Source organism: Augochlora pura, chromosome 7, assembly GCF_028453695.1.
Source record: "Augochlora pura isolate Apur16 chromosome 7, APUR_v2.2.1, whole genome shotgun sequence".
In the NCBI taxonomy this organism is placed as follows: domain Eukaryota; kingdom Metazoa; phylum Arthropoda; class Insecta; order Hymenoptera; family Halictidae; genus Augochlora; species Augochlora pura.
In genome coordinates this window covers 37,862,952-37,888,491 of record NC_135778.1, presented here as the reverse complement: position 1 = coordinate 37,888,491, position 25,540 = coordinate 37,862,952, and the positions used below count along the sequence as shown (strand labels likewise).

Genomic DNA, 25,540 nt, shown 5'->3' with positions numbered 1-25,540 from the left:
ATGCGCCGGATTAAATAGTTATATTATGTATCAAGGATTATATTATACATATTATATTGTATATTAAAATTAAACATCATATTATACGTTATATTATATATGAAACATAATATTATATTATACATTATATTACATATTAAACAGCTTAATACACCGAATTACAATTTACAATAAACATTGATTATTTATCAAATTATAGATTCTAAAATAATTAAATTCATCTGATAAAAAGGCGAATAATAGCTTTGTGTTTTCAGTAATTAATTTCAACCTTTTCGTGCATTTAATTCTTCTTCAACTTAAAGCAGACATAACCTTAACAGGGAGCAAAGAGAAGAAATTATTTTTACCTTACGTTGTTTTTAGGTTACATTGTTTTTATACAAACTATGTCATTTCTATAGGTGGCGTCAAAAGTCGCCGACATTTTGTGAATGACGGTGGAACAAATTACCCAACGAATGTGTGTTAAGGACGTTTTTGGTACTCGATGGTCGAGTCGAATTTATTCGAATTCGATGTGCACCGGGTTTGGAATCTGGCCCGAAATCCCGGGGTTCCCCTCGTCGGTGACAAAACCAGGGTCAGGTAGCTTGGACGCCAACAAGGGGGAGATGGAATTTATGGCGTCGGATCCGGGGGTCCTCGGGACCTAACTCCGTTAACACTAGGTTTACGGCGGCTGTCGATGTGACGGATTTCGAAGTTTCGAAAGAGAATAGCCGGGAAACCGTAGCATTGACTCCAATCAATTTGTATTGAAAATTGATAACATCGTCGAACAAAATATACAGGGTGGTTTACTATGGTATTATTGTCTTGATTTATGAGATTATTGCTGCTCGTGACAAAAAATGCTTCGGAGTAGATTCAAATTGCATATGATAGGGAATATTCTGGTGCTATTAGTTAATTAATAGTACCAGATTGTTTGATTAGTATAACTCTGTTTGATTAGTATACCATTGGCTATTTAAATTGTAATTTCAGTGGAAATAAAATCATATTTCCAAGTTTCAAAATGTTTAGATTATCGAAAAAGAAAGAGAATTATAGAACAATATTTTATCTCGACAATGTTAACAATATTAACTCGACAATATTAATAATATTACTGGAAGCCATTTTAACTATAATTCTAAAATAACTCTTCTCACATATAGCATTTTAATTTTATATAACAAAATATATTTTACGCCTATGAAATCGAATCTCGTAACTCATGCAACAGCAATTATACTTCCAATAATTTTAAAAATCTTTTAATAATATAAAAATTATTTTGAAACATGCTGTAACAATTTTGGCGGTGCCTCATAGTCACCACTCGAATGCAAAGGATTAAATATCTCAATTAAATTACAAATGGCCGCTTTCAAAATAATCTACTGGTACGTGAATTAACTGTTCATTACAAATACAGTTGTTAGGTTATGTCAAGTGTTCTCGCCGGTTTCGGCTACCTTTTGTCCCACCGCGCGCCGATCAGCGACCGATAATTCGCTGCTGTCGCCTCCGAGGATCTCGCTAATATTCGACACGACGACGCTCTTTTGTCATTTATCCGGCGAGGGAACGGTCCATTAATCTTCCCGCTTCGTTACGCGCCCGGGGCCCAGGGCCGAGAGCAGAGTTCGTCAGGAATCGCTCGAACGTTGATACTAATACATTGTACATTGACTCTGTCGCCGGCGGATGATCGATGAACATGCAAATTTACTATGAAATGTCGGCTGTTTAAGTAAATATATAAAACTGTATATCTATTTTCTGTCGGATTTTTATGTGAGTATATTAAATCGTATATCTTTTTTCAAAAGTCGACGTTTCCTCTGATTACTTCTATTTACTCGTTCGCGACGCCGTCCGGCTGGTTTTCCCCGGCTTCTAATAGCCGGCGCGCGCACCGGCGTGTTTATTGATATTTGCCGATCGAATAGCGCCAATTAACCGACACAAAGTATCCGATCCGCGGACTGTTAACGACCCCCGGTCTCTCGTGTCCGCTGCTCGTAGTCGTCGCGGAAACGGATCGCTTGCGGGCTGTGTATGCAAGGCGCGCGGAAAAAACGTTGATCGCGGTTTTGGTCGAGCATTAAAGTACACGCGCGGCACGTGAAAAACGCGCGACTGGCAATTAACGATCCGTGTCCACGCATCTTCGATACTACGTCCAAGGCGACCGCTTTATGTGTTATTTTATAAAAGTGACGATCGGAGTAAAGGTTAACACTTTATCGACCGGTCATAAATTTTGATTTTATTTATCTTATTAATCGCGAAAGGTATTTAATATTTAAAAATTTATATAATAATATCGAAGCTTGTGGTACAATTTAATACATTTATCTCAATAATAGATGTCAAATTAAGGGTTACCATGGCTACCGATCGAGGAGAAAAGCCGATAATAATATTTTTAATATATATAAATATAAAAAGAAGGAAGAGAAAAATCAAGCGAAAAGAAGGCGTATTTTTGAGAAAACACTTCGTCAAGTGTTGCACGGAAGAAAAAGAAAATAAAACAAAATAGTAACAAGAGTAACTTTTCATAGCCTCTTTCGCAAATAATTACTTAATACTTAATCACAAAGCACGAAACGCACTGTTTTATAAAACTCGTCTGGCCAATCATAGTATCCCAGGCCCGGATAGCTCTTCACTATAGTCCGTGAGCCCTGTGGGAGACCTAATTGGGATGATACCACTCCGGTCGATCCCACAGTCAGTTTCTCGGAAAGTTCGAGACGCGATTAGCGGAACGGCCCCGGTCGATCTAATCCAAAAGGGTCGATCTCATCTACTTTTTCTTTCACCTAGCAACCTTTCGATACCCTTCTCTCCGCCGCTCCATGGCCCAGCAATTTTCCTTCTTCTCTTTCGATCAGGCGATTTCCACAACCCGGTCTCTCCGATCAAACGGAAGACCTTTATAGCGCGGTGACACGCGTCGCGCCGCGTGAAATCGCTCGCGTGCGCGAAAATTCCAAGGAACAACCCCCGTCTTTCTTCTCTGCAAACGGCACGGAAGAAAAGGGAAAAGATCGCCCTTCGAAAGGGGGGAAACCTGCGGGCGTAAGTGAAAATATGAGTTATCGGCCTTATCGTTTCGCTCCCGACCCTAGCGTTGGTCTTTTTTTGGGAAAGATAGCGATTAAATAAATATACCTGGATATCTTTGTGGTTGCGAGCTGGAACGAACTATGCGTAGACGAGCAGGGACTGTAATATTAATAATAATAATGTTTGTAGTCGTTTAGAGTCACAGTTCAACAAGGAAAAATTTTAAAGGGTATGATTATATTTATTTTACATTTTACCTTTAATTTTTATGATTATGTTATATTTTATATTTTAGCTTTAATTTTTATGATTATGTTATATTTTACATTTTACCTTTAATTTTTATGATTATGTTATATTTTATATTTTACCCTTAATTTTTCGAATCTAAACTTTATTGTTATAAAAATTATTTGCAAAGTAATAGAATAATTTTAACGATGCCCGAGAGTCACCATTCGAGTGCAAAGGATTAACAACTGTTAAGAAGAGATATAAAGTGTTGCTTGTCCACGAACATCGCAAAGAGTTCCTGCGAAAAGAAACTCTCGAGGAACGAGTTTCCGCTTTTTTGCGCAGATGTTACGCTAATTTTCGACCGTCGTCGAGAATACTTGACAAACTCGGTTGCTCGTACAGGAGGCTTGTGAATCTTTCAACCGTTGCCACTCTCCTCCCTCTCCCTCTCTCTTTCTTTCTCTGCTTTTCGGTCGATTTTCTTTGCCGTCCCAGGAAAGCGGGAAAGGAAAGCGGTACAAGTGGAAAGAGGCGACTCAATCGATATACCGGTCCACCCTTGAATTATGCACGCAGACTTGGCCAACAGGAAACGAACCATTTTCTTTTAAGGTCCCTTCACACGCCTTCCACCGAAAAACTCGTCCGAGTCCACACGGCTACGCTATGCCACTCGAAACTTTGAAACGAACTCGAAGAGAGTGTCACTCGTTGTTTCGATACTTTGCGTTTGGATACAGGCGATCCTTACTACTGTGTTACTATTACACAAGGTCATTGAAAAAAACAAAAAAATTATTGCAGCTTGTAAGTTCTAACTTAAATTTTTTCTGTCTTAAATTTTAATAATTGAACTGCTTCGTAACAGCAACGACAAGAATCGTGACTAACCGTTCTGAGGTACTGAGAGGAACTATCATTCAGTCGCGAGCGTAACGGGCAAAAAATCAGTCCGCGAGCTCGGCTTGTTATGTTTACGTTTGGCCCAAGTATGTGTTCGCAACACAGACTCGCGATGTTTATGTTTGGCCCAAGTATCTGTTCGCGAGTCTGACTCGCGATGTTTATGTTCGGCCCAAGTAACTGTGCGCGAGTCTGACTCGCGATATTCATGTTTGGGCAAAAATCTTCATCGCGAGTCTGACTCGCTAAAGTACGGGAAGGGGTTAAGGAGGCAGAGATTACCAGGCCAGTTCCGGATACGTTCGAGCGTGGTGAGGGCCTCCTCGTGGCAGGCGTGAAATGAAATTCACCGAAAGTAAATCGAGTTTACCCGCGGCCCGCTACCAAAGGGTCTAACGAACCAAAAAATCACGTTGCCGCCGGTCCGCCGCGAAGAAGAAAACGAAGGAGGGCCGGGGGAGGGTCGACCGTCTAAGGAGCGCCTCTCTCTCTTTCTCTCTCCCTTTTTTTCTCTCTCTCTCTTCCCGTTTCTTCTTCGGTACACGGACATTTAAATGGAAATCCTGATTTGAATGGCTAACAGAACGAAAACGCTGATTTCGATACCGAGAGCGCCCTTGAATTCCGCTCGCCGCACCTAACGTTCTCCCTTCTCAACCCTTCCCCGACATTCTTCAGCCCTCGAGAAGCTTAAGATTCCGTAGCCGTCGCCGCGGTGACCACCACAGTAATTAACCCTCCGACCTTGTATAATATAACCTAATAGCATAACCTAAAATTTGCGTTACAAATATATTTTGCAAACTTTAGCGAAAGATAATTAAATTGAGAAAAATTATTGCGTTCCAGAATATCCTCGGAGAAAATGTACAGTTTGTAAAACCCGTTGCATTTACTCTGTTTAGCAATATTACTCCGGCGCCATTGGTTCGTTATTGTTTCGAAATTGCCGGAATCACTATCCGTGCTTTCAGCTATCGATCACACGTGTGGCGGCGGACTGCTTCGTCAATTCCGGCCTCTAATTTACAAAATAAATTGCACTCGTAATTTGTTCGCCGGCGATCGTGCCGGGAATACAAACACGCGCGGCAATGATCGGCTCTCCGCCATTTTGTCGTTATTTGTTCGGTCAGACGTGAGCCAAATATATATTCGGAACATTACCGGTTATTTTGTAACGTTATAAACAATTGTTAGGCGAATTCGTTGGCCGAGCTGAATAAAATATTATATACTATATTAAATATATTACATCATAATATACAACGTGTAATATACAAAAATAATTGTAAACCAAATTCGTGCCAAAAGTTACGATAAAAATTTGTTCAATTTTCCAAATTCGTTTCATTTGCAAAATCTATCAGCAGCTCTTATCGAAAGTCCCTTTACAATCAAACGACCCTTTATAATCGAGTTCGGTGAATATTTATTCGACCATCGCATCCGAACGGTCTGAAATCGCATCGTTACCCCCCCCCCCCCCCCCCCTCCTGCACGAAGGTCCATCGGTTCACGATCCTAATTTGTAATTCAGTAATTTGCACTGAAATCGTCTTCGTCCCGAAACACCTGATACCATCCCGGAAATTCCACTGTCTCCCCCCCCCCCCTCCCACTGATCCAGCCGGGCTGGAGAAAAAAAATGGTCCCTTTCGGGACGCTCGAAATTCCGTGATTTCAAAGGCGGAAACAAATTGGTGAATTTGTCAGCGTTTGTGCCAACGTTGACGGCAATATAAATCGCGGAGGGTCGACGATCGGAAATCTGATTCGATCTTCCTCTGTCCCGTGGATGGTCCGACTCTATTGTCGATTTTCTATGGACGATTTTCTATGCGTCTATAACGGCCCTTTTATTCCCACGGAAAACTCTTTTCGCATATTTTTATCGCCCGCGATGTATTTTTTGGTACTGCAAGTTTTGCATTAAAAATCTGATCCTTTTGAGGATTGTTTTTAATTTTTAACAGTTTAAATTGATATTAATAAATTGCTGTGCACTTTGTTACACATAAGATTCATTCGTTTGTAAATAAAATTCACTAATTTCTAATAAAGTTTCATGATATCTTTCAATTTAATGCGAATTCGCAATGTGAGGTTAGGAATTTCATCTTATTATCATTGAATCGAAGAATTTCCTTATTGAATCGAAGAATTTCCCAAAAGCAGAATAACAATATTAATGAAATATTACAAAAAATAGTTAAAATATAAAATTAAATATGCGATATTTATTAAATATAGTGGAATCTCCTCTATAATAATTTCAGTAGATTTGCACCTGTCTCTTCGACCAGAAAAGTGAAAAATTAAATAAAATATATAAAATAAAATAGAAAATTAAATAAAACATATAAAATAAAATACAAAATTAAATAAAATATATAAAATAAAATGAAAAATTAAATAAAATGTCACAACAGAACCAACTAAAAATGTTTACAATTTCATTCCCCTTTAAACGTATCGAGCAACTAAAACGTCACCGAGGACACTGCCAACTTGCTAAACCGTTTCGTTCCAATTACACGGTCGTCGTACGGTATGACAGCGGCCCGCGACGATAATTAACAATCGACGGAAGATCGGCGCGGCACGGCCGCTGCGACGAATATTGTTTATCTGTTTCCGGCCGGCCGGCGAAGTGGCTTTCTCGATACGAGATTATTCGCGTGCCGGCGTGTCAGTTGTGTCGGTCGGCCGGCCATTATTTCGGCGGCCGTCTCTCTCGCAACAGGTGCACGGGCTGCAGACGACACCGCTCCGGATTGAATCGAATCGAACCGAATACCAGCCGCGTTTCATCGTTCGCCGTTTCGAGGATGTCAATCTTGACGGGGACGCGGCTATCGCTATTATAGAAACGTTTCGCGGGGCTCTCGTTTCCGTCTCGCTTTTACGTCTCCGCGCAGTCTGTTTGACACAAGACGCGAAATAACGATTAATCGTTGGACATATTAATCGAAATAGTATTTTTAGTTAAGGTTTACTGTCGATTAAGTTATCGATAAATTGTTGTCGATATTGAAGAATATTGTTATTGGTGTTCGATTTTAATTTGATTATTGAATGTAGAATTTTTTTAATATTAAATCTACCGAACAGGGCGTTTTGCTTTAAAACAATAGCAAGACTGGATTTATTTAAACTTTCTGCCATTTTTATTATAACTTATGCTTCGATCGTGATATCCATTTAATTTGCACTGGAAAACATTTTGACTGTAAATGTGAAATAATTTCCCTGGCTCATTTCCATTTTATATAACAAAATGTACATGAAATTGTTTCTTGTAACTCATAGCAACAGTTCTACTATTCAACAATTTTTTAAATCTAAACCTTATTGTTATAAAAATTATTTTGTAACGCAATAGAACAATTTTAGTGGTGCCTTAGGGTCACCATTAGAGTCTTCATAACCTAAAAAATTTTAGAAGAAAAATTGTGGACGGACTTGGTGGGTCTATTGTTAATAACTAAACGTTTTTCGCCAACAAATTACTTTTCGATTTATCTAATATATTAGCCGAGCATGCGCAACACATAACGATATATAAATTCATAATATTTCGCAAGCGGAAAGAAATGCAACTGAATGACATAACCTGACATAACCTCGGCATTCAAAAAAAAAGAAATGCAAAAGGATTTCGCAACGGTCGAGCGCTCGTATTTTCGTGTCAATCGGAAGCTTAATCGGACGTCGCATCGGATATGTCGCATCGTCGGATGCTCGCCCACGCGGTCGCTCGCAAAGCCGTTTCGTCGCGTAATTAGAATCGCCGGTGGACGCGAAATTTGTTTAAGCCGTCGCGTTTCGACCGATTCAGCAATCGATAATCCGGCGATCGTCGAAAGCTGCGAGCAGAATGCGCGCCCGTGTCTTGTGATTAGACTGTACACGTTTCTGCAATAGTATATTTTAAAAAACTAAATGAACTCGTTAAATTGAAACATGTTCGTTAGAGAAAAGGAAAATTCGATTGCTTAACCCTTTACTGTGCTTTGACGTGTCCGACTCGTAGTGGAAATTGAAGATAATAAATTATTCAGTATAAAATTCTAATCCCTTGTTATCAATATTTAGTGGAAATGGAAAATAATAAATTATTCAGTATAAAATTCTAATCCCTTGTTGTCAATATTTAGTGGAACTGGAAAATAATAAATTATTAAGTATAAAATTCTAATCCCTTGTTATCAATATTTTAGCGTTTAAGTATAGTCGGACTTGGAATAAACATTAATGTTCCGTCTACTTTAAGAAATTTTACCAATTGAAAAATTTCTAATTGCAGTAACTGAGAAGAAAATGGTACGGCAAGGGGTTAATAAATATAATAAAGGAACCTATCGAATTTTAATATTTATTTCTGCTGAATCATTCTCTTTCGATGAAGTGACTGAAATAATTGAAGGTTTAACTAATAAATATTTCATTTTATCTACATTTCATATACATTGTTACAAGAATTATTTCAATTTTTCTACCTGCTTCATATTATTATTATTACAATATTATATACATTTATAAAATGTAAAATCGTGTTAGAAGACGTTCGATTACTTCCTCAGCCATAATCACGGTTCATAATCGCGCGACGCCCGTTGATTATTATCGCGCGATAATAAAAATGGAAATGTCTAGATTTAAAAGCGTTTTAAAACTTGAGGCTATATAATTTAATTCGCGTGGCCCCCGAACGGACGTTATAAGTTCGCAAGGAGTAGCGCGCGAGGCTTTTAAGGGACGCCGGGCAGACGCGAAATGGCGGGCGGCTCCGTCTCGCAGGCCACTGAGTTTCCCATTTAACTTAATATTCCATTCGGATACGCGGTCCAACTTCTTATCTGACGTTCCCCTTTTTCTCCGGGTCCGGCGTTTATTGTTCCCCGGGAAAGAAGTTCCTCCTCGTTTCGGTTTAATCCCGCGACATCGGCCGAAATTTGCGAAGAACTCGCAATTCGCCGAGAGACGCTCTTTACTTAAGTATGATAATTTTATGGTTGTAAACGCATCATTTTATGGTTGTAAATGCATCATTTTATGGTTGTAAACGCATAATTTTTTATTTAAAAACGCATAATTTTATGGTTATAGACGCATAATTTTTTATTTATAAATGCATAATTTTATAATTATAAACGCATAATTTTATGGTTATAGACGCATAATTTTATAATTATAAACGCATAATTTTATAATTATAAACGCATAGAAATCGTAAAGTACAGCTAGTGTACTACAGTTAGTGCACTACAGTAATAACTATAACGCGCGACAATGACGTGTTACAACAATTTTAATGGCGCCGCAGAGCCGCCACTCGACTGCGAAGGATTAATTCTAGAAAAATTTGAAAAAAAATAATAAAACCTTTCTCGTGAATGGTAAAAAGTCTTCTTTTTATTTCGCTTTAAAAGAAAGGAAGAAACTTATGGGACACCCTGATATTTCGACGGAAGCAGCTTGCGAACGTTCGGCGAACCGACAGTTTCGTGGCAAGACGAACGAAAGACGAAGAAAAAAATTTGCTCGTCGCGAGGAAATAAGTAGCCTAACCGCAATGGGAGCTGCAACGGGCGCACGAAAACCATTCGGCAATTTGAAAATCGAACCACCGGGGATCCGGCGTGCACGTAACCGGCCCCGTTATCCTGTCCGCCACCGGTGCAAATTAGTATTCATTTGCATACGGTTCCAGCGGAACGCACGGTTGGACCAGATCACGCACGAACGAGACCGTTTCGAACCGACCAGCCGCATACAGTGGTACTTTCCACTTTCCAGGTACCAGCGAACGGTTGCCGTACCGCATTATACACGTGCTATATACATTTCGGAGCGTCAAATGCCGTTTGGAAATTTTTAATAATATATTTGGTTATTTGGAGAGAGAGAGAGAGAACAAAATTTACGAATTCCTGTTATTTGAAATATTTTGAAGATAGGTGAGGTTAGGTTAATATTAGCGAGGATTGGTTCAAGGGATTGGTTAGCGTGGCACCCGGGTCCATTTGGACCCAGAGTGTAAATACTATTATATGATTAGTTGAAGAATTGTTCGAATAGGGAATTGTTCAAATAAGAAATTGTTCAAATAAAGTATTGTTCGAATAGAGAATTAATCGAATAAAGAATTGTTCGAATTAAGAATTATTTGAATTAAAAATTGTTCGAATAGAGAATTAATCGAATAAAGAATTAATCCACCAAAAAAATATTCGAATAAAGAATTAATCCACCGAAAAACTGCTCGAATAAATATGCAGAATAATCCACGATAAACAACACATTATCCGAATAAAATATTCAAACCAATGCTACTAAACCAATGTATTAACAAACGTACAAACCAATGCTACTAAACTCCAATTCTAGCTCCAAACCTAAATTCCCCTTTCCCCGTTCTCGCGTCCTCTTTTCACCATAGGACAAATCCGAAAAGTTCGCACAATTTCGCCGTGAACAATGGGCCCCGTGTTTCGACCCGTAGAGCATTGTCCCGACCTCTCGCGGAATCGCTCGAACGCGGTCCGCAATTATCGGCGATGAGGCGTGCGCGCGCGCGCGCGTGCGCGTGTCCAAGCAGCCGTAACGAAAACTCGGAGGCGCTCGCTTTCCCGTAGAAAGCACCGGGTAATTAATACGAACGCGTGTTAACGACTCCGCGTAATTAGCCGAACTCGGCCGCACGCGATAATTGGCCGGAATGAATGGACGGCCGTAGACGGGACTTTTATATTTCCCGCTGGGCTGCCCGAGTTTTCGGAGAAGTATTCGGCGGAGACGCTTTTGCAAGGGGGGCAATCGAGCGCGTAATTTCGGGAAGCCGGGGAGTTTCACGGCTACTCGGAATTGCAGGGCGCTCGCGGCCACGGTCGAACGCTCGGTTAATTCTACCTGAAAAACGTAGATCATTTTGTGACACCAAAATATACTAAAATAAATATACCGAAATAAACTGAATTAAACTATAATAAACTGAATTAAACTGAAATAAACTGAATTAAACTGAAATAAACTGAATTAAACTATAATAAACTGAAATAAACTGAATTAAACTGAATTAATCTGAAACAAACTGAATTAAACTATAATAAAATGAATTAAACTGAATTAAACTGAATTAAACAGAAATAAACCGAATTAAACTGAACCAAACTAAATTAAACTAAAACAAACTAAATTATACTAAAACAAACTGAATTATACTAAAACAAACTAAATTAAACTAAAATAAACTGAGTTAAGCTGAAATAAACTGAATTATTACAATTAATATTGACTTAGGTACCTAATATATTTTCTCCAATAAAATTCGACACAAAAATACTTCGAAATCCATCTCTCTGATTCAAACAATCTTACGAACACTCTTCCATGGGAATTCGCGTGAAATTTATTTGGCCGTGAAACATATTCTGGGTTCGGTAAACTCGTCGAATTCGCGCGAGTCCGCCGTGCGCCGATTGCGTGCCAAACGCGGAGATTAATATTAACGTCGCGATTAATACGAAGTTTAGGTTGATGAGCGGATTCCGCAGCTGCCGCTGAACGGGTCATTACGCGCCGCGTAATCGCGTAATTCACAATTATTATGAAATATTTCCCGTAATCTACGGACATTTGTTTTGAACGAGTAATAATTCCGGCACGGTGGGAATAAAAGCGAAGATAAACGCGTCGCGAATCAGCCGCGGCGGTATTGTTCGTTGCGATCGCGGGCAATAATGCTTGTAGTTGAACCTTTGATCTCCCGTTCGACGATATTTTTGCTCGCGAATCTGGCTGTAAAAGTGTCGGTCGATTCGCGTTCTTTCCACCCCCCATAAAGCGTCGCGTGTTTTTTCAAGGTCCGTATTTTTCGAACACGTTGACGTTTATAGTGAGTTGGTATTTTGGTATATTGGTAAGTCGGTGTAATTTTAATATATATAGGGCGGTCCAGGTGACTTGTGAATTTTACTGTAACTTCCAAAATTCAAATTAGGTAACAAATTTTTCGGTATTAAAATTACCTGGTTTGAAGGGATATATTGTATAATGTATTTGTTTTTTATAGGTGGGGCAGTTATAGATATTCAAAGGTTATTGTTTTTATAATCATGGAAAAATATAGAATTTTGTATAAAAGAGTGTTGACCTTTATTAGCCCTTAACCTAATAGCTAGCGAGTTATACCGCTTTATTCTTTTCAAATTTAAATAGATATAGGTCAATTATAAATACAATATTATTATATTATATTAAAATATTATTAATTTTATATTACAGTATTCTTATATTATAAATAGAACACTTTCATAAAATATATAATTTAATAAAGAACATCAAAATAGCTTTTCAATCATTTATGAAGCAATGTCAGGAAAAGCTAGCTAGTTAATTTAACGATAACAGGCACATTATCATAAAATAGGAAAATCTCCCACTCCAAAATTTCCTAATATCATTAAAATTTTTAAAATATAAAAACCACAAAGAAATAATTACTACCGATTAAAATTTCCTCGAATACGATACTTCAATTTCATAAAATTCCTAAAATACCCAGCGCGATGGTAACATTATTAACAATAACCCCGCAGCGCAGCCATTTCCATGGTTCCACTCGACGCGAAACGAGCAACAAATGAAACTGAATGAAATTGAGGATGCGCCAAACTGTGCGAGCAGAACGGAGCGCTCCTCGCGTAAAGTCAAATATTAGCCGGCCGAATCAACAGGGCTCCGTTTCAATCCTTTCTTCTCTGCTCGTTTTGTCTCGACGGCGACGGCAACTGGCAGCTCTTCGCTCGTCGTTCAGCAGAAGAGAGAGAAAGAGAGAGAGAGAAAAAAAAGAAGTTGTCCCCGTGTCGTCGACCCTGTTAATTGCCCCGCGGAAAGGATTAATCGCGATCCGCGGCGCAATTCGAACCGCGGCAAAACAAACAGACGCCTGGCGCCGTGGAGCGTCGACTTCGCGTCGGACATTTTTTTCGACCGCGAAACGATGACCGTTTGTCGCGCGCGCGCGCGCGCGCGCCCCTCGGCCGTCGAAACGAGGTGCCAACGATGATTCATTCCCGACACCGATCCGTTCCATACTTTTCATTTGTTTCTATTTGTCTTCGCTGATATAGCCCTCTCTAGAGCGTTGGACTCCGCTCTCGAATTCCTTTGAATAAATATTGCGTCGGTGGATATAATTATATATTAATATTAAACTTAACGAGCAGTGATTTTGTACGCATTGGTGTGCATTGGCTCGTAAGGGTGACAAGATAAAATTCGTTTAGGCTTTGTCAAGATTTAATTATAAAGATTGTTACAGTAATGTAATTTATTCAAGCAAAGACGTTTTTTAAAGTTTGGGTAATATTGTAAAACTAGAAACCGGTCATTTTGATAGGAAGCTTTCAATATTATCAGGCGTTAACACTGTTTATTATAAAAAAGGAAACATAAAAATTCAACAGTATCATTTTTAACACTTCGTTTTAAAAAATTAAGAAAATATAGAATAACATTTTTCGATTTAGAACTCAGTTTTCAAAAAAAGAAAATCCTATAATATTTCTTACTTTTCAAATAAAATTATTCAAACTGGCAGAATTTAATTCAGTTCCATTTATGTGCGTTTATAATGGTATTTTACAAATATATTTAGAAAGAAAACCTTACAACTAAAATTCTTTATTTTTAAAAAGTTCCTACTGTATCTTTTTGTCACGTCATGTACGTATTTATACAAATCTGCAGAAATAAATTGTTCAGTTCACGATCAAGTATTACACTGTACTGCTTGCCGCAGTGAATCCTGAAACACTGGAAAAGGGCCCCTAAGGTATTATAAAATTAAAGATCGTTACGTCCCAGCGATTACGGAGCACCGGTGAATTCGTTTCCGTCAAATCCTTTTTAATTCCGTTCGAAGCGACGACGTGGCCGGCGGACTCTCTCTCCCCCCCCCCCCCTCTCTCTCTCTCTCTCTCTCTCACTCTCACCCGGATTTTACCATTGTTTCCTTTTGGACTTGGAAATCTGGCTTTCAAAAGGCTAATAGGCACTCGCCGAGTTTCAATTCACCCCTCCTGAATAATTGAATGAGTCGACCGGGTTTTGGCGGGGGAGAGGGAGGTTGGATCGGGGGTGGGGGCAACGATAAATCGCGTTACGAGTCCTGCTCTTCATTCGCGGCGCTCTTTTACGAGACCGCTTGAAAAAAATTTACGACACGGGTAACCTCTGACATGGTTTTACAAGTCGATACAAACCGCAATGAGAGAAAAAGAGAGAGAGAGAAAAGGAAAGAGAGACCACGTGTCTTGTTCGACCTACGAACGAGTAATTTGACGACGATGGGCTCCGATGGAACGAACAACTTTAGGAACTACTCAGTCACCTTACCCTAACCCCTTCCGTGCCAAAAGTTGATTAGTATCGAAGTAATCTCCAGTAAAAGTGGCAACCTCCGCGACGACTACGACTCCTTAAATTACGATAAAGGGTTAACGACACGGAACACACAATCGACGACATTAAAATCACTAATCTCGTACGACGTCAGATTCTCGGACACAATTGAAGAAATCGATTCTTCGAAGCCTCTGACTAAGAAGCTCTTCGTTAATAGCAAAAAGCGATTTATGGTCAATAAATCAGAATTGATTTACGAGGACGCCGTTCCACGGTGATCGTTATCTGCTTGCTACGCGGATCGCGTTCCGCTTATTCACAGCGCAGCGAAATAATAATAATAATAATAACGATAATAATCGTCGCGGCTTTTCCCAAAATCACGTGTCCTCTTCCGCTCTTTGGCCGTCGGTTTTGGCCCATCTCCAGCCGGGTCCCGCTTGTTTCCCCTTCTCCGTACTCCCCTCCCCACCTCGCCGATTTGCAAATTATCATCTATTTCTGTTTTTGTCTAATGTTAGACCGCGAGTGGCCCGAGAGTGCAGTGTACCCGCGGTGCATTGTCCAGTCTCGCGTGTCGTCGATCGCGGAGAACACCTTTCGCCGGTCCGCGGCTCGATTCGCCGCTCCGTATCGATCCCCCATCGATCCAGCGAATCGGCGCGATGGTCCTCTCGCGGGCGTGAACCAGATGCTCGCGCGCGCGGGCGGACGAGAGTGAACGGGGCGGGCTGAAACATGGATAACGGAAATAATAACACTGGCTGGATCCGAAACAGCTGGGAAAATAGCGGGACCGTACGTTCGCGCGGCTTCTGATTCCGCGTTGCGTATACGATCAGTAGTAATAATAATCAAGCACAAATCAATTAACAAATATTCGGACTTAACGATTATTCCGGTCACTTTTAACAAATATTCGTCTGGTAAAGCAATGTAAATTGTTGAAAAGACATATATTTTTCAGTGTAATTTTCGAACCTGACATAACCTGACAAATTTGTCTTTATATGTGAATTTTTAAATTTTAATTGAAAATATTAAATTTAATTTAATTTTAAATATACATTATAATATTGATCGATACAAGGACGGACAGTGGTAGATAGAGTTCGTCGAAGCCTCGGGATGCTGGTCCTCTGTGACGTGGTGATGGGTCTCCTAGATCTCCGGAAGAAAAGGTAACGTTATGATAATGTTTTATAATATTGTACAATGTTTTGTAATATTCTACAATGTTTTATAATAATCGACGATGTTCTATAATAATCGACGATGTTTCATAATACTCTGCAATGCTTTATAAGTAGCATAAATGCCTGTCCAGAGTGGCGAGTTAATATACTTATATAAAAAGATAACCTACAAAAACATCGATCGCTTAGAATGTTTCATCTCCATTACGAAATTTAGAATAAATAGCAAAGTGAAAGAATTTTAACTAAATCTTCCGCGTTGAACTGTGACTCTGGCAATAGACTATACGACTATAAACTAGGTTATGTCAAAAACTGAAGCATGGTGAGAAGATGGAGATAAACGTTCTCCTGCAAAGGAAATCCTACTAAAGAAAGAAGGAACGTGGTATTTAATTTCCTCGTAATTTACGCGGACGATTTGCATTTCGAGAAGAACGAACTTTCCGGTTACCACCGTAGTCAAGAAAGAGTCCGTAGCATAAAGTTATTATACCGAAGTGGCGACGATAACGGCTCGCGAAAGGTGTGCGAAATAAGCGGCGAGGAAACGGAGAGAGCAACGTTTTACGATCCGAAACTACTGACTCGCGTCGATAGATCGAACCCGCCATGATAATTCTGGTTCGCCCGGTGGCGGTGTGCCTCGTTTCCCCGTAAAAAGCGGAACCTCCGCGGCTCGCGGTGCCGATAAATCCGCCGCATGCTGCGCGTCGCTGTAATTCCATGATTCCTGGACCCGAACGAGAACCCGACGTAAACAGCCGCATAAAGAAAAATTATTGCCGATTCGCGGCAATTAAACGCCGGGCACACACACGACCCATGGTGGTTCCCCCGATAATGGCAGCGGCCTATACGGGACAGGGCCGCGGCTATAATTCCGCGGGCGTTTTATAAATCAATTTTTGCCGGGGCGACTCCTTTCCGCGGAGTCGGACGATGATAATTATAAATTGTACGTCCGACGACACTTTATGCACCGTTAAACGGGCGCATGCGTGGCCCGGCGTGCAACGTAACGGAACCTTTCCAGTGATTTTAATGACGCGTGCACCGCGACCGGATAAGCGGAGCCCCGCTCCGGCCACCTTGTTCTCCACGCTTTCACGTACACACACATACATATATATACATACGGGAGAATCTCTTTACTCTGATTGCACGGAATGCGGTGATAACGACGATACAGGTTCTGAATTCTGAATTCATCGTTTCGCAGATCACGGCCACCTTTCGAGGATCGGATTCACCCCCGTCGGTGTATCGGATTCACCCTTCCGCGAATCAGCGACTCTGCGAATCTGTGCTTTTATGTGGCCTACGACTGTGACTTGTTACAATCTTTCTATTAAGTTGGTGTATATGAAATGTCGGATTTTTAAGTGAGCATATAAAACTGCGTATCTTTTTTCGATAGCTATTGATTTAATCAAAATGTACCCCATTTATTTCAATACACTTTTCCCAACGCGAGTTTAATTCGCAGATGTCTGTCTTCAAGAAATTCTGATTTTTCGCATCAATAAACTATAGTATGTTACTATATAAAGTAAATCTCACCTTTCTACTCAGATAATAAAAATATGAAATTGTATCTGTAAACGAAAGAAAAGAAACTATGAACACATCGAGAATATTGTATCGTTAAATATCGAAAATTATCTGTAAAAATTACGTGTAAATTACCTATAAAGAATATATAAAAATCGTTAATTATATTATATAATAAACTTCTTTCACCTTGGTATATACTCGAATAAATTACAGAATTAATCGCGTGAATAAAATCCAATATCAGTATCAATAAATAGTTCGGTTAATTATAAACTACATCCTATAGCAAAAAGTCACGATAACGCACATATATAGCAATCACAAAGCAACAATACAAAGTTAGTTCTTTTTCTTGTCGCACTGATATCGAATTAATATTGCTCCACTTTCGTACGCGGCCAGCGACGTCACCAGCTGCGCGTAATTACTTTGTCGTTCGCGGAGATACAGTGTAAATCGTGTCCGAAAGTTCGCGCATAAATAACGATCTAGACGTGGCGGCATGATCAATAACCCTGCTCGATCTTGATCATGCGTAACACCGAGCGGCGTAATCGCGGACACTCTCACCGGCAGGTGTGAAAGTTATTTTCACTGGGTACTGCGGCGACGAAAGTGTCGCGAGCGAACAGTTTTTAAATGTTGTTCGTTCGCGTGATTTTTAACACCATTGTCTCACGACTATTCGATAATGATAAGCGAGGGTTCATGGTTTTCTACGCATCCGTTCGTCTTTTCTAGTATTTGTATAATTCGGAATATTATTTTTTTTAAATTTATTCTTTATTTTACTATTTTCATAACTATATGTTTACCACTGTTCTCAGATTTATTTGTAAATTTTCTATAACACATTTTCTGAGATACTTTTTCTAAATTATATTTTCTTTAATTTAATCGCTGAATTAGTATTGTCGGACGCCAAGCGAAGTAAAAGACAAAGTTTTAACCCTTTGAACTCGAAGCCATTTTAACTGTAAATCTAGAATAATTTAACTGGGTCATAATATTTTTTCGCAACAACGTACACTTTTATTATTATATTTAATTTATATATTAAATTTAATTTAAATATATATATATTAAATTTAATTTAAATTTATATATTAAAATAAATTTAAATCTAAATAAATCTAAATGTTGTTCGTATAAAAATTATCCTAGAACGTGACATAACCTGAAAGTTCAAAATTATCTGGTACCTCAGACTACCACTCGAGTGGAAAGGGTTAACATAAAATCATCCTCTCCTCGGCAGTATTCTGGGACACCCTGTATTAACTCGATCGCACATCCAGACAAGGGAGCTACTCCGCGAAACGGTTAACACAGGAAAAGAAGGACGATATCGAGGAAGCAAAGTGGTGAAACCAAGAGAGAGCATATACGAAAATTCTTCCTCGATTCCGATCGAATGGCTGGCGAAGTGCTCGCCAGACGTGCTCGAGCCATTGAAAATTTCCTCGTGAGAAGCGGATTTCGACGCGTCCCAGACCTCGCGGGTAGAATCGGGGGGTGTCGCGTAGGGCGGCCGAAGATGGTGTCGCGCGGCGGCACTATTTCGTCAGTCACTAATGCATTTCCTCCGTGCCGGAGGGTCCACCGACGTCCCGTTTTTCCCATTCGGTCCGTCTTTCCCGCTCAATTTACACCATTTACAAAAGAGCGTCGCGGCGCGACGCGCGGCCACCGGGAAAATCGATTCCGCGTTTTACAATGCGGGGCGAGAGAGAGAGAGAGAGAGAGAGAGAGAGAGAGAGAGAGAGGGAGAGAGAGGGTTGCTCGCACAAGGGCTCGCCTCCTCCACCCTTCCCTCGTCTTCCCTTTTTATTCGGTTCCGACGGCAGGGCCTCCGCGTCGCAGCCACCTAACTCGAGGTGTATGAAGTGCGTGTCTTTGTCACCGGTCACAATAGCCCCGTCGGGGGTTGCGAGCACGCCGTTCCAATCCTCCTCACCCCCCGCCGCGGACAGAGGCCGGCCCCCTTGGCGACCAGCGCGGGCCGCCGCCGATCCTGATATTGTATCGGATCGACCGATACCACCCGTTTCCCCGAGAACGATAGGGCTGCAGGGCTGCTGCTGCTGCTGCTGCTGCTATGTGTGTGGGGGATCGATCCTGGGGTGCTCTGTCTGATAAAGGGACGCGCGACAGATAATTCGGGGCATAATCGAGGAACCGGGGAGGAACTGTTGCTGCCTGCGATCGACGCGACGCTGTTCTAGACTGATGAGGGAACCCGAGCAGCCGAGGGGCGGAATTTAATGATGATCGTTCGCGTCGATGGACGGGAGCGGGATAATCGCTCTTTTAATTCCTTTTTCTATTTTCGTGCCACTTTGTTCCTTGGCTCGGGGACCATTTTAAAATGACAAATGTGAACGATTGGGTCGCGGCAAGTTTTAGATGGACTTGTGTGCGAAATAGTGAACGTTGAAATATTTGAGGTTATACTGTTTGGATATACTGTTTCATCGAATGCTTAACACGTTGATACCGGCATACGAATTTTAAAAATATTAAATAATTATTTTAAGATTGAAATACTGAATTGCTATTTTTTTTACTAGTAAATGTCTATTTATTATTATTATAGTATAATAAGAGAACATCTTCTTTGTAAAAGAATATAATAATAGTAACACGTGTTTGTCTTTGCCTAACAATGGAAGTAATAACGAGGACGTATTGTAATAACAAAATGTATTTTGTTGTTATTTTCTAGATATATATATTTAATCATTTATTATAAGAACACGAAGAATATTATAAACGTTAACATGGCGGAGGCAAAGGTGAATACAGAGAACAGAAGAGGAAGAACAAACTATGCGGAGGGGAAATCATGGCGCGTCCTTATTGCTAAATAATATTAAGGATTATCTTCAACACACCTGTTAAATGAAACATAAATATATAATCATATTTAAATATATTTATATACATTGTATTTTAAATATATAATTATATGATAATTATAAATTATATAAACCAATATCACTACCATATCAATACCACTACCAATATTAATGTAAAATAATTAGCATTAATATACCACTATTAATATAAAATAATTAGTATTAGTATACCAGCATTAATATAAAATAATTTTTACATACTATTAATCGTCAATGAAAGGGACGAAGAAACGCAACTTTCACTTTCCCAGGAACGCGTTCATAAATAATTCAACGCAATCATCCTCAAAGCTATCTTCGAACTGTATTATCTTAGATAGAAACATCTTAGATTGACCTACTGGCGGAGCAATCCAAATCAAGTACGAGTCATAGTTGGTAACATATAATTTTGTCAGCCACGGTTTTTATCATATGGTCATAAATAACGAAGAGACAGTTTCACCTTTCGTTTTACATTACTCATCCTATGAAAGCTAGATGCTCTTATTACCGGGCCAGTCACTCCGTTCACATCATTAGAAACTACGAACAAACATTCAATGTTATGCTATTTTAACCTTTTAGACCACTTCGAGACACTTTAACTTGAGAACTCGGACATTTCTATCGTCGACAGAGCAGATTTCTAGTCCTTTTGATTTTTATTATATCACGCACGGTAAATTGAACAAATATTTATCTGTTTATCTGTGGAAGAAATATTTTCAGCGTTGTTTTTTAATAATAAGATTATTTTATTTGTTGATATGAGGTTAAATAGGTAAAATATTCCAAATTGTGGTACAAATATTTTCAACATTCTCTTTTTTTTATCACGAAAGATTCTATTTTATAATTTCTCTCAATTTTGTTACATCCACCATTGAATCCACCATTTTATAAATTTTGCAAAATAAACACTCGAACGTTCTAAATTTCTAGTATATTTTCGGCTCGCCCTGAATTAAATTCGATAAAGTAGAACGGAGCGTGAGTTTACCGAACATTTCCTCGGTTAAAAGGATACGAGCTGCCCCCATAGGGTAGTCGAAGAGCCCCATGCGTTCGAGATCTTACGAGCAACAGGAACGGGAACAGAAGTTTAAATTCCATTGGTAAAGCAACCATCCCGGTGGAACGATTTCGAAAAAGAACGACCGATGATCTTGCACACGGTGGTAAATGATTAAATAAATCAATTTCCTATCGAAATAATGGCATTTTAATATGAAATCAAAAAGTAAATAATTGTATAAAAAGCTAACTTGACATAACCAAAAATTGGTTCAAATGATTAAAAATGGTCATATTAATATTTTACTGATCGGTTATTCGACCATAATCATTTACGTTATTATAGGTTAGATAAATATACTGACGTTTTTATATTTCCATAGCATTTGCTTTGAAGAATATTTATTATTTTATTTCTATTTTCTTTGTCGTGAAATGTACCTGATATTTCAAAAATTGTATAAAAATATGGGAGCTTATAGAGGTAAGGTATGTAGGTAATAAATTATTGTTTGCTATAGCAAAAAGCCGATTTATAGGCTATCTACAGATCGGTGATGTGTTAAATAATTATTTTAATTGTTATATTGTCTTAGCACGTGATAACATGACTAATAAAATAGCCCTATTAAATAATACCATGGCCATTAAGATAGTTATATTAAATAATAATATGACTATTAAAATATTCACTTCAGCATCTCGATCATTTTCAATCAATTTTTTCTTACGTCTGCGTCGCTTTTTATGCTTTTTATACAGCGCTCAAACATGAAATTTGAAAGATCGATATTTTAATTTTTGAACGTCAAACATGGGCGACAACCCCCTAACACCCCTCGCACGGCTGTTCCCCTAATGCCTCTCGCATAGTCTCTCTTTCCCCGGCGTCGATTTTTCGCTGCCGTTGGAGCCGGCTTAATATAGAAAAAAATGTCGTCCCTCGAATTTACGAGGGTGGGGAGGGGGGGTGGGGGCGCGCAACCCCTGGGCTCACGCGGGATTCCTCGAAGGTGAAGGGCGCCCCCGGGATTAAGGGTGGAATACGAAGGGAACGCGGCGACCGAAAACGTTATCGCCAGGAAGACACCGCGAAATCGTTATCTTTCATTTTTCACCTCATAACGCCGGGACAATGGACGGGCGGGCGCGCGCTCTCTCTCTCTCTCCCCGCCTCGAGGCATTGTACGTCGGGGACGGCACGCGATGCTCCCTTTTGTCGCCGGGAAAAGAAACGGAGATCCTCTACCCCTTTTGCGAAACGAGACGATGCTCTCCGCTTTTCGCCGTGATCTCCCGTCGACATCGCGAGTTTCGCAGTCTGATTAAAATCTCTCTCTCTCTCTCTCTCGCCGCGAGACGAACGTTTGAATAAGTTTCGCGACGCCGCCGCCGCGTTGCGTCCCACCCAACCCCCCGTTTTTTCCGTGCCGCTAACCCTCCGCGATGATTTATGCGCGCGGGACACGGCGGCAGGCCAGATTTCTCCGTGTCCTTCGCAGCCTGCGACTCTCTGCCGCTTTTCGATACCCTTGCGAGTCGGATTAACCGAGCCCCTTTCGAATGTTATTTACTTGGTGGCAGATAGCGGGTTAGTAACTATCTGATCGCAGATTTTATTAATATTGGCGGCGGTCGACTTTCGCTATTTCTTAAGATTTTAATTATTTAGCATAATTCGCTGTTTTTAAATTTTAATTCTTTGGCATAATTCGCTATTTTTTAAAATTTCAATTTTTTAGCATAATGCGCTATTTTTTAAAATTTTAATTTTTTAGCTTAATTCGCTACTTTTTAAAATTTTAATTTTTTAGCGTAATTCGCTATTTTTTTAAATTTCAATTTTCTAGCATAATTCGCTATTTTTAAAACTTTCACCAAAAGTTGTAAATGGTGAAATAGTTCACCCTCTGTGACTTGTTCATTGGTTCGAACACGACTCAAAGCTGTCGCCACTGTTTTAACTCGTAACACGAAGTCGCGGATTGCATTTTCAAAAGATAGAAACTCTTGTCTCTAACATAGATCAATGTTTGTCGTTAATAACTCATTAACAATGCCTCGTATAAAACAATTCTAAAGAAAAAAATTGTTTGAAATAACCTCAACTATCTCCCACTCCCAGTTTGTTCAACATTTTTAGAACATCTCATCTAGTAATATTTATGAGACGTAGTTGAAAATAGGTTATGTAAATGAGATTTATCGGTGCTCGGTTATTTGATTTTATTATAAATATAAGCACCGATTTTATTATAAATATTACTAGATAATAAAATCAATTAACCAATCACCGATTTCATTATAAATATTACTAGATACCAAATCAATTAACCAAGCACCGATAAATCCCATTCACATAACCTATTCCCATACCCATAAACTTCACCTAATCCAAGCGACGCGTTATCAAAATCGACAGAAATAAATCAAAACTACTCCCGAAGGTCTACCCGGTCTACTCCGTTCCCCTAACTCGCCCTAATCCTCGAGACGGTTTCCGCAGCGGAGGTGGAAATTCGCGGGTGGATCGCGCCGAATCCGAAAAGCTTCGGTGTCTAAGGTTGCATGAATCTTGCAAGGAACGGGGGCCGCGGAGGGGGGTTGGAAAGCGGGGTAAAAAGGTGGCGCTTACGCGTCGATTTATGGAGATTGTATATCATGGCCCGGGCGGTGGATAATCCGTTGTGTTCCGAGAGGAACGGTACACGGTTACCTGCACCGGAACCTTTCCCAGGAGGATTCTGATGAGAAAGACGCGCGGCGACGTTGTAACGCCGCGTTGCTCGCGGCCTCGCGTTGTAAATAATTCAGCGTGCATTAAGGCACTCGCCTGCGCGTGTACGCGTAAACGTACGTTGACGTGTGTGCGCGTATGTTAACGTGTGTGTGCGTTCTCACAGGCGTTGACGTGTGCGCGTTCTTACCAGTGTGACGTGCGTACGTTCTTACTAATGTCAACGTGTGTGTGCGTTCTCACAGGCGTTGACGTGTATGCGTGCACGCGCGTTCTTACCAGCGTTTCACGTGGATAAGCGCGTGCACGCGATCAGACAAAAAGCACGGACCAGAAAAAACGGCATCGAGAGTTAGAGAAGAGTTATGTCTGCGACGTTAATCCTCGTTGCCGAGAGTCCTCGAGTGGTCTAGTATTTTTTATGCGTCCGACATCGGTCCGCTGAATGAAACGAATTTATTGAATTCCAGCTGTTGACGATATCTTTTGCGAGCGTAACATGTTACGTCCTATTGCACTAAAATAATACATACGTTATAAAGTATAGTTCGGGACTAGTCGGGTTTTATGGCGGCGTACCACGTGCTTGGGACCTTTGAAATTGGCTACGGCGTGGGCCTGTCATCCGTACATTCGGAATCTACCTTCCAACCGTCCCAAGGCACATGGTACGCCACGGGTCGCGGAAGACGGCACGTTTGGGACGCGGGGCAATTAAGAATATTGCAGCCAGATGTTGGCGACTTGCCGATGACCGCGCGCGGGACCCCCTGGAAGGATTCGCGGTGCCATCTCCCCGGTCCCAAACGTCGTTCCTTGCGACTCCGCGTCACTGGGCCCACTGCGATTGGGCAGCCCTTTGCAACACCTACCCTTGGGTCGAAGGGTTAGGGAGGACCGAGGTCCTTGGTGACTTTCGGTCTTCCTAGTAGAAAGAGAGAAAAAACTACATCTTCTCGTTACATACGTCGAGCTCCAAAAAACACGCGTCCATTTTCAACTTTTGTATTTGCGCGAAACAACCATCGGCGAAATAAATAAGTTCAAACTCCGGACAAGTGTTGGTGGATTCTCCGATTTTGAACAAGAACCCACATTTTCTTGGAAAACTCTTCCTTTATTTTTCAGACGATTTTATTCTAATCTGGGTGACGCTGTTCTTGTTCAAGTTAAACAGGATTTTACAAGTGATTTATGAAGATCGTTTTCGTTAATTTGAACGTGTTCAATATTTTTAAATATATATTATTATATTAACCCTTTGGCTACGGCAGACTTTGGCACGGCCGTAGTTTTTTCGTTAGACATGCATTTCTGAGGAAGTATATTAAAATATTCAAAATATTGAATTCTGTTACATTATACCAATATTACTTGGAGTGAATAATTATATTAAGCTTTTTTACAATATATATAGCATAAATATTACACAATATATAATTAATCAAATTTAATAATAAACGGGGGCGAAATTTGATCTTGACGCCTATTGGCGCCTACAGTAGTCAAAGGGTTAA

The 25,540-nt window shown here is 40.1% G+C and overlaps 1 protein-coding gene across 5 annotated transcripts in view; it reads left to right on the top strand.

Moving 5' to 3' along the window:
- The window catches only part of Spri (Src homology 2 domain-containing protein sprint), a 268,054-nt gene that overhangs the window by 119,456 nt on the left and 123,058 nt on the right, over positions 1-25,540 (top strand). The window contains exons 1-2 of one of the 5 annotated variants that reach the window (XM_078187241.1): positions 15,211-15,417; positions 15,710-15,800. The exons of the other annotated variants lie outside the window; for them this stretch is intronic. Of the exons in view, the coding sequence (XP_078043367.1) occupies positions 15,748-15,800 (53 nt within the window). The 5' untranslated portion in view covers positions 15,211-15,417; positions 15,710-15,747. Of the gene's footprint in view, positions 1-15,210; positions 15,418-15,709; positions 15,801-25,540 lie in introns of those variants that run through there. 5 annotated transcript variants of the gene reach the window in all.